This window comes from Jaculus jaculus, chromosome 6 (assembly GCF_020740685.1).
Source record: "Jaculus jaculus isolate mJacJac1 chromosome 6, mJacJac1.mat.Y.cur, whole genome shotgun sequence".
In the NCBI taxonomy this organism is placed as follows: Eukaryota; Metazoa; Chordata; class Mammalia; order Rodentia; family Dipodidae; genus Jaculus; species Jaculus jaculus.
The window spans coordinates 166,642,387-166,652,830 of NC_059107.1; the positions used below are offsets into that span (position 1 = coordinate 166,642,387).

Sequence of the window (10,444 nt, forward strand, 5' to 3'; positions counted from 1 at the left end):
CAGCACTTGGGAGGCAGAGGTAGGAGGATCGCCATGAGTTCAAGGCCACCCTGAGACTACAGAGTTAATTCCAGGTCAGCCTGGACCAGAGTGAGACTCTACCTCGAAAAACCAAAAAAAAAGAAAATATACATATATAGCGTGTGTGTGTGTGTGTGTGTGTGTGTGTGTGTGTGTGTGTGGTTTACATACACATACATACATACATACACACACATACATGTCATCACACACTCCCCAGCACTAAGAGGAAAAGTAGGGCTGGAGAGATGGCTCTGCGGCTAAGGCACTTCCTTGCAAAGCCTAAAGTCCTGGACTCAATTCCCCACTACCCCCATAAAGCCAGAGGCAGACTGGCACATGCATTGGAAGTTCATTTGCATCAACAAGAGGCCCTGGTACACCACTTCTCTTTCTCTTTCTCACTCCTAGCAAATAAGTAAAAATATTTTTTTAGAAAAGAGGAAAATTGGGCTGAAGAGATGGCTTGGTGGTGAAGGCACTTGCCTGTGAAGCCTAAGGACCCAGGTTTGATTCCCCAGTACCTGTACAAATGGTGGCACTTGCATCTAGGGTTTGTTGCAGAGGCTGGAGGACCTGTACACCCATTCTCTATCTACCTCTTTATCTCTTTCTCTCTCTAATAAATAAGTTTAAAAAAAAAAAAAGCCAAGCATGGTAATGCATGTCTTTAATCCCAGCACTCAGGGAGGTAGAGGTAGGTGGATCACCATGAGTTCAAGGCCACCCTGAGACTACATAGTGAATTCCAGAACAGCCTGTACTAGAGTGAAACTAAAAAACAGGGAAACTGATGACCCCAAAACATCATAGGTCATTGCCAAGAATCTTGGTTTCCACCAAAACTAGATGGTAAGACCCTATTGCTGAACAATCCACATGCTTGGGCTGCAGGTCACTGAGAAATCAAGCTAGAGCTGAGCTGAAAATATCCTCACTACGGACCAGCTGAGAGAAAGCTGGAAAAAGCTGTGCTGCATGCAGCCTTATGAGAGAGAGAAGTCATCAATGGTGTGAACCGCAGTGGACATTGCAAGTCTTAAGATTGGCCAACCAGGCCAAATACGCCAACTGTTGCAATGGTGGCACGTCTGTTATGGGAGAAAGCAACCACTCTCTAATTGAACTGGAGACAAGCTCCATGGGAGGGAATACATGCCTGGTACTGAAAACCTAGTCAAAAGCCTAAGGCAGAGAAGGTCATAAGCCCTACAGAAGTAATGACTGCTGCTGTCTAGCTAAATGCATATAAATTATGCCCACCAAACTGCTCTGTAAGCACTTTCCATTTTTCTTTTGGTTTCTTTGAGGTAGGGTCTCACTCCAGCCCAGGCTGACCTGGAAATTATTTTGTAGTCTCAGGGTGGCCTTGAACTCAGTGATCCTCCTACCTCTGCCTTCAATAGGTTAGGATTAAAGGCATATGCCACCACTCATGGCTTATCGCTTTTCTTTCTTTTTTTTTTTTTTTTTTTTTTAATTTGAGAGCGACAGACACAGAGAGAAAGACAGATAGAGGGAGAGAGAGAGAATGGGTGTGCCAGGGCTTCCAGCCTCTGCAAACGAACTCCAGACGTGTGCGCCCCCTTGTGCATCTGGCTAACGTGGGACCTGGGGAACCGAGCCTCAAACCAGGGTCCTTAGGCTTCACAGGCAAGTGCTTAACTGCTAAGCCATCTCTCCAGCCCAACTTTTCTTAATCTTTATACCCATATATTATTGCTATTCTCACTTTAGGTTAGAGAAGATTTTCTTTTCAGATGGCAGTGACCACTGGGATGATTCAAAAGGCACTGAGAAGAAATGACAGAAGTGTTCAGCACTGAAACATCTCCTTAACATCTTCCAAGGTTCAGGGTCCATTGTGGGAGAGGTGGCAGAAAGAATGTAAGAGTCAAAGGAAGGGTAAGACTGCTTACAATGCAATTTTCCAAACACAAAATTACCTGGATATCCATGACCTTGTGCCTAGCACTAACTACACAAAATCTTCCTAATAGGAGGAAAATATTTTGACATCAAATGAAAGAGAGCCAGGCATGGTGGCGCACACCTTTAATCCCAGCACTCGGGAGGCACAGGTAGGAGGATCACCATGAGTTCACAGCCACCCTGAAACTACATAGTGAATTTCAGGTCAGCCTGGGCTAGAGTGAAACCCTACCTCGAAAAACAAAACAAAAAGTTTAAAAAAGGGATGACATACAAATAAATAGAGACTAGTTGGAAAGAAGGGATTCAAAGGGAAATTTGGAAGGGAGTGTGATAGGAGGCAACTATGTTATATTGTTTATATTTATGTAAGTTGTCAATAAAAAAATTAAAATTTAGGGCTGGAGAGATGGCTTAGCAGTTAAGGCACTTGCCTGCAAAGCCTAAGGATCCATGTTCTACTCTCCAGATTCCACATTAGCCAGAGCACAAAGGTGAGGCAAGGTCACACATGCCCACTAGATGGCACAGGTGTCTGGAGTTAGACTGAAGTGGCTGAGACCCTGGCAGCCAATTCTCTCTCTCTTTCTACTCTAAAATAAAATAAAAAAAAAATTAATTTAACCAATTTTTTAAAAAAATTTTAAAAAAGGTAACAGCTGTAAATGTTTACACTGTAAAGCAAGTAACATCAAATCAATAGCTATACTGTCGGCCTTAAGAAATTATAAAAAGAAGCCAGGTGTGGTGGCACACAGCTTGCACTCGTGAGGCAGCGGAAAAACGATCACTGTGAGTTCCAGGCCAGCTTGGGCTAGCACAAGATTCTACCTTGAAAAAACAAAAATAAAGAAAAGAAAAACTTTATTGGGAGTGGGCAACTTTGTTCACTCAAGCATTCCAGGTTAGAGCTGAAGCTGCACAAGCTGTTTTCTGGCCAGCACCCGTGACCCACACTACACTTAAACTCTGGGCTAGGAAACAGACTTAGAGGGTGGATTAGTGTCACAACCAAGATCACTCTGTGGTCAGTCCTGACCAAGGTCCTACCTTTAGCTAGCACAACTTCCAAGCATACCAGAAAAAAAAGAAAAAGAGCACCTAGGCTAGAGTGTAGCCTAGTCAATGGTAGAGCACCTGCCTAGCATGTGCCAGACCCTGGGTTCCATCCCAGTAACACACACACACATGCGCGTAAGCCATCACATTGATAACCCACATTAAACAGAAAAAATTTAGAAATATATTAAGTAACAATACTGACTTGAGAAAACAGAAATGCACCAGTAAGTAGAAAGCTGAGCCAGTAATCATAATCTCCCAACAGGCAAATACAATAACTTCCGTATTGTATTTCAGCAGTATAAGAAAACTTAGGCTGAGCATGATGGTGTGCACCTTTAATCCCAGCACCTGGGAGGCAAAGGGAGGAGGCTGAACTTGATGGTGTACACCTTTAATCCCAGCACCTGGGAGGCAGAGGGAGGAGGACCGCTGCTGTGCTAGAACTACAGAATGGGTTCCAGGTCAGCCCTGGGCTAGAGCAAGATCCTACCTTGCAAAACCAAGATAGCAACAACAAAAAAAAGAGGGGGGGGGGCTTTGCAATTAAGGTGCTTGCCTGTAAAGCCAAAAGACCTCAACTCAATTCCCCAGGACCCATGTAAGCCAGATGCACAAGGTGGTGCATGCATCTGGAGTGCGTTTGCAGTGGTTGGAAGTCCTGGCATGCCCATTCTCTCTCTCCCTCTCTCTGCCTCTTTCCCTCTCTCAAACAAACAAATAAAAATAAAACATAAAAAAAAAAAAAAAAAAACAGGGCTGGAGAGATGGCTTAGCGGTTAAGCACTTGCCTGTGAAGCCTAAGGTCCCCAGTTTGAGGCTCGATTCCCCAGGACCCACGTTAGCCAGATGCACAAGGGGGCGCACGCATCTGCAGTGGCCGGAAGCCCTGGCGTGCCCATTCTCTCTGTCTACCTATTTCTGTATATACATCTCTCTCTCAAATAAATAAATAAAAATAAAATATTTAAAAAAAGAAAAAAAAGAGCTAGGCGTGGTGGCGCACACCTTTAATACCAGCACTCAGGAGGCAGAGGTAGGAGGATCACCATGAGTTCGAGACCACCCTGAGACTACACAGTGAATTCCAGGTCAGCCTGAGCTAGAGTGAGACTCTATCTCAAAACCAAAAAAAAGCATATATCCAAAAGACTCATCACATTTCCTTAGAAGTATGTGCTCAACCATGTTTATTGCTGCTCAATTTATAATAGCTGGGAAATGGAACCAGCCTAGATGTCCATCAACAGATGAGTGGATAATGAAGATGTGGCACATTTATACAATGGAGTTCTACTCAGCGGTAAAGAAAAATGAAGTTATGAAATTTGCAGAAAAATGGATGGATCTGGAAAGTATTATACTAAGTGAGGTAACCCAGACCCAGAAAGCCAAGCGCCACATGTTCTCTCTCATATGTGGATCCTAGCTACAGATGACTGGGCTTCTGCGTGAGAATGAAAATACTTAGTAGCAGAGGCCAGTAAGTTAAAAAGGAGACATAAAGGGTAGAGAAAGGAAGAGGGGAGGATACTTAATAGGTTGATATTGTATATATGTAATTACAATGATTGTAATGGGGAGGTAATATGATGGAGAATGGAATTTCAAATGGGAAAGTGTGGGGGTGGGGAGGGAGGGAATTACCATGGGATATATTTTATAATCATGGAAAATGTTAATAAAAATTAAAAAAAAAAAAAAAAGAAAGAAAGAAAGAAAGAAAGAAAGAAAAAATCCTGGGGCTGGGGAATGGCTCAGCAGTTAAAGGCACTTGCTTGCAAAGCGTACCAGCTAGGGATCAATTCCTCTATACCCATGTAAGCCCAGACACACAAAGTAGCACATGCAAATGGAGTTCATCTGTAGTGGCAAGAGGCCTTGGTACTGTCAATCTCACTCTCTCTGCTTGCAAATACATAATTGTCTTATTTATTGATTGATCTATATGAGAAAAAGAGGGAGAGGATGGGCATACCAGGGCCTCCAGCCACTGCTAGACGCATGTGCCACCTTGTGCATCTGGCTTATGTGGGTAGTGGGGAATTGAACCTGGGTCCTTAGCCTTTGCAGGCAAGCGTTTAACTGCTAAGCCATCTCTCCAGCTCCTATTAAAAAAAAAAAAAAAAAAAAAAAAAGGCTGGGCATGGTGACACATGCCTTTAATCCCAGCACTTGGGAGGTAGAGGTAGGAGGATCACCATGAGTTTGAGGCCACCCTGAGACTACAAAGTGAATTCCAGGTAAGCCTGGGCTAGAGTGAGACCCTACCTTGAAAAAAAAAAAAAAAAAAAAAAATTTAAAGAAAACCCTGGAGCCAATGGCATGCTCAGTATGTGTGAGAGCCTGGGCTAGAAACCCTACTTAAAAAAAAAAAAAAAATTGCTGGACATGATGGTGCACACCTTTAATCCCAGTACTTGGGAGACAGAGTATGAAAATTGTCATGAGTTTGAGACCACCCTGAGACTACATACTGAATTCCAGATCAGCCTGGGTTAGAGCAAAGCCCTACCTCAGGAAAAAAAGTCAATTGTTTAGAACACAAATATGATGACTGTGGCTATCTGGGTTATTTGTTTTGTTTTGTTTTTCAGTACCAGGGAACTTTCACATTCTACATAAGCACTCCACCACTAACTATACCCTGTTTGTAAGAAGCCCACAGAACTGGAATTCCCTGCTATTAACTGCACTGGACCTTATCCTATGCTTTAGCATGCATGTTCTGAGTATACCTGGCAGAGAACAACAGGCTGTCAATACAAGGCTGTCACTTGACAGACAGTAAGCACTTCTCACCTGGCAGAGGGAAAATGTAGCAGAAACAACCCCCAGCAGGACATTCAGGGAGTCCTTCACCAGCTCACTCTCTGTCACTAGCACTGGTTTAGGAGGCTGCAGCAAGCCCCCACTGAGTGTTTGCAGCTCTCCACGGTGGAGTCTGCAGAACCAGTTGAAGGCATCCCTCCCTGCCTCAGTGAGGTAGGGCTCCTCTCTGTGACCAGGGGGGCTGCAAGGAAAACAGAAGAGAAGGTGGTAAGCAGATGGGACAACATACAACTTAGTGCCAGATGTGTTTTCCCCAGGAATGGATATGAAGATGAGTGTGACAGCTGGCAAACTCTAAGGCAGACACTGAGGTGTGAACACCAACCAACCAACTTCTCAACCTCAATTAGCATTGGCCAGGATCAAAACTGACTGGGAGCCCTGGGAGAACATGTATAGGCCATGACTCAGTCACAGTGTATACTTACATTAAAAACAAACACAAAGGCTAGGGAAATGGCTTAGCGGTTAAGGAGTTTGCCTGTGAAGCCTAAAGGGCTCTGATTCGATTCCCTAGGACCCATGTAAGCCAGATGCACAAGGGGGCACATGTATCTGGAATTCGTTTGTAGTGGCTGGAGGCCCTGGCATGCCCATTCTCTTTCTATCTACCTCTTTCTTTCTCTCTCTCTCTCTCTCTCTCTTTTTTTTTTTGGGATATTATATATTATTTATTTGAGAAAGAGAGAGAGAGAGAAAGAAAGAAAAGAAAACACAAGATTGGTACACCCACATTCACAGAGTACCATTTACTAAGCCAAATGTAGAAGCAAAAGCTGGGCGTGGTAGCACATGCCTTTAATCCCAACACTCAGAAGGCAGAGGTAGGAGGATCTCTGTGAGTTCAAGGCCACCCTAAGATTACAGAGTGAAATCCAGGTCAGCCCTAAGGTAGCCTAAGTGAGACTCTACCTCAAAAAACCAAAAAAGAAAAAAAAAAAAAGTAAAAGCAACTCACAAGGATGAGTTTGAGTTGATAAACAAAATGTGACACACAGTGGAACAGCATTCAGTCTTAAAAAGGAAGAGAGGGGGAGCTGGGCGTGGTGGCGCATGCCTTTAATCCCAGCACTCGGAAGGCAGAGGTAGGAGGCCACACTGAGGCTCCATAGTGAATTCCAGGTCAGCCTGGGCTAGAGTGAGACCCTACCTTGAAAAACCAAAAAATAAATAAATAAATAACATAAAAAGAAAGGGGATAGAGAGATGGCTTAGCAGTTAAGACACTTGCCTGAGAAGCCTAAGGACCCAGGTTTGATTCTCCAGGTCCCACATAAGCAGAGGCACATGGGCGCATGCATCTGGAGTTCATTTGCAGTGGTGCCCTCCCCCCAAATAAATAAATAAAGTCTACATGTTAAAAAAAAAAAAAAAGGCTAGCTACAGATGATTGGGCTTCTGCATGAGAATGAAAATATTTAGTAGCAGAGGCCAGTAAGTTAAAAAGGAGACATAAAGGGAAGAAAAAGGAAGGGAGGAGGGTACTTAATAGGTTGATATTGTATATATGTAAGTACAATGATTGTGATGGGGAGGTAATATGGTGGAGAATGGAATTTCAAAGGGGAAAGTGTTGGGGGGGGTGGGGAGGGAGGGAATTACCATGGGATTTTTTTTTTTATAATCATGGAAAATGCAAATAAAAATTTAAAAAATTTAAAAAGGAAGAGAAAAGCCAGGCATGGTGACACATGCCTTCAATCCCAGCACTAGGGAGGCAGAGATAGGAGGATCACAATCAGTTCAAGGCCACCTTGAGATTACATAGTGAATTCCAGGTCAGCCTGGACTACAGTGAAACCCCACCTCAAAAAACCAAAAACAAAAAAAAAAAAAAAAGAGAATGCTGAGCCTGGGGAGATGGCTCAGCGGGAAAAGGTGCCTGCTCACAAAAGCTGCCAGCCCATGTTCAATACCCTAGCACCCATGTAAAGCTAGACACACAGATGCATTTGTGATCCTAGTGTGCCCTACAGCAGTGACAGGGGAGCCTGGGGACTACAAAACTCACAGGTCAGAGCCAGGGCCAAGGAAGGGTCAGACTTGATTGAGCTCTACACACATGTTCACTATAATGAAATGCAGGTGGAGGCAAGGAACATTTAAAGGCAAAGAAAGGCTTACACACCAGCCGATGAGCTCCCAGCATCTCCGTTTGCTGGCTTCATAGGTGAGTGCAGTTTCCCAAAGGTCCACATCTGGGGTCATGCTTGGCTCAGACTGGGAATCAGGAGTTAAATTGGATGCTGACTGGAACCCTTCATCTTCCCACTGATCCATGCTCTGAGGAACCTAGAGACCATAGGGAAAAGTAATCCAAGGCCTATTTCTTTGTGCATACATTCATCCAAGTGTGATAACATTCCAAGAACATATTTACACTGTCCATTTATTCCCTAGAGGGCACACAGACAAAAGATGTCTTCTGTATTCCTGAAGCATGTATGTATCACACAATGCCCCCTTCACAATCACTAAAATAATTATACAAAATAATCCACTAACAAATTCCCAGCTAGATGTGGTGGTGCACATCTGTAATCCCAGCACTCAGGCTATATACAGAAAAATGTAAGCACACCAATGTTTACTGAGGCACCATTTATAGCTGGAAATTACCTAAATATACTGTATTGGGGCTGGAGAGATGGCTTAGCAGTTAAAGTGCTTGCCTGTAAAGCCGAAGGACCTCGGTTTGATTCCCTAGTACCCACGTAAGCCAGATGTACAAGGTGGCACATGTATCTGAAGTTTGTTTGCAGTGGCTGGATGCCCTGGTGCGCCCATTCTCCCTCCCTCCCTCTCTCCCTCTCTCTCTCTCTTTCACTCTCACTCTGCCTTTTTCCCTCTTTCAAATAAATAAATAAATAAAATTTTGGGGGGGTTTTCGAGGTAGGGCCTCACTCTAGCCCAGGCTGGAATTCGCTATGGAGTCTCAGGGTGGCCTCAAACTTATGGCAATTCTCCTACCTCTGTCTCCCGAGTGCTGGGATTAAAGGTGTGTGCCAACACGCCCGGCAATAAAAAATATTTTTAAGTATACTGTATTAAGGCAATGACTGAATAGTAACAGTGTATTCTTTAATGGCCTTTACAAAGTAATAAAATACAAGACGATGACCATTTACTCTCTAGGGGGAAAAATGCCTCCATATTAGAAGTGGAAAAGTATACCAAACTGTACGTATACTTTGAACATTTTTTTTTTAAGTAGGGTCTCATTCTAGCCCAGGCTGGCCTGGAACTCCCAGCAATCCTCCCACTTCTGCCTCCCAAGTGCTGGGATCAAAGGCATGCAACACTACGCCTGACCCTAAACAAACATTTTTGTCACATGTGGCTACTGAACATCTGAAGTGTACAATTGAGGAATAAAAATTATTTCACTTTAATTAACTTAAATTTAAATTGACAGCACTAGAGGGCAGAAAGAAGTGACTTAACAACCAGCCCCTGAGGTAAAAGATGTAAGGCAAACTGTTTTATTGGCCTGCAGGTGAGCATCAAATCACACCTGTGTGAGGAGTAGGGTGCCAACAACTCTGTCTCATGATACCTTGGCTTCCTGATGACCTTGGCATGAGCTATTTAGCATTATGGTGCTAAAAGGTCAAAGAAGGCATTTTCCATACTAAGTAAGAAAAGACTACCTTAATGGCCAGTCCAGAGAAGTCTGCGCTGTCTGGAACAGGAGGTAGGTCCAGTCGTACATCCATGTCATAAGTGCGACTGTGCACAAGGGCACCAAAGAGTGAGACCTGTGTGTCTCTCTCAAACCTGTCACCACATGAGTCACCTACTGAAAAGAGCCCAACGGTAGGCAGGCCAGTACCTGGAGCAGCCTCCATCACTTGAAGTGCTTCCTGGATCACGTTATGACACAAATACTCCTCTCCGGAGATAAGGGACTGAACATCCATCTCAAACACACTCAAGTCGTAGCAATCGTAACCGCTGTAGGGCACATTCCTGCCCGCATGCTTGTTATTAAAAAAGTAGTCCCGTTTTCTCCGTAGCACTTGAGGGGGGCCGCTCCCTGCCAGTTGAACCAGGAGGTCCAGCACAGTGCCCACTTCCGCAAGCGGACAAGTAGGGGCTGCCTCCAGCTCCTCCACAAGCTCCTCCAAACGGTCGGCCTCGGGGCCTAGGCCGCCCACCCTCAAGTCGAAGGACAACATAAGGACCTTGTTTTTTACTGGGAGCTTCGACGGCTCGGGCTGCCGCTGATGAGTGTCCTCTTGGAAGAGGTTTGTGAAAAGAGCATTGTAGGCTACCCTTTTGAGGCCTTGCTTCGCCCTCTTCCGGTTCAGGCTGCGCTGGCCCGGACGAACCTGGGCAGCAGGTAGCAGGGCCTCGCAGAGGTCATCAAACAGCTGGGTGATGCTGGCCATGGCTGCTTCTGCCCCGGGCCCGCCAGGTGGTAAACGCTGCCGGAGCGGCACTCTCCGCAACGAAAGAACAGCGAGGCAGAGCTGGAGGTCAGGACGCCTCCGCGGCCAGCATGCTTGGCTGGGCGGCCCTCAGCCGACACCCGGCCGCCCTAGTCCCGGAGACCGAGACAAGCCCGTGCACCGGACACGCGCGCGTGCCGGACGCG

General features: G+C 45.1%; 1 protein-coding gene across 4 annotated transcripts in view; it reads right to left on the reverse strand.

Moving 5' to 3' along the window:
* Tubgcp6 (tubulin gamma complex associated protein 6) overlaps positions 1–10,402 on the reverse strand; it is a 35,135-nt gene extending 24,733 nt beyond the window's left edge. For 2 of the 4 annotated variants that reach the window (XM_045151842.1, XM_045151843.1), the window contains exons 1-3: positions 9,498–10,402; positions 7,976–8,139; positions 5,818–6,028 (exon numbers count right to left, since the gene is read on the reverse strand). In XM_045151842.1, the coding sequence (XP_045007777.1) occupies positions 5,818–6,028; positions 7,976–8,139; positions 9,498–10,238 (1,116 nt within the window). In that variant the 5' untranslated portion in view covers positions 10,239–10,402. The remainder of the gene's footprint in view (positions 1–5,817; positions 6,029–7,975; positions 8,140–9,497) is intronic. The other 2 variants (XM_045151841.1, XM_004650402.2) reach the window with 1 other exon arrangement.
* Positions 10,403–10,444: the final 42 nt, after the last annotated feature.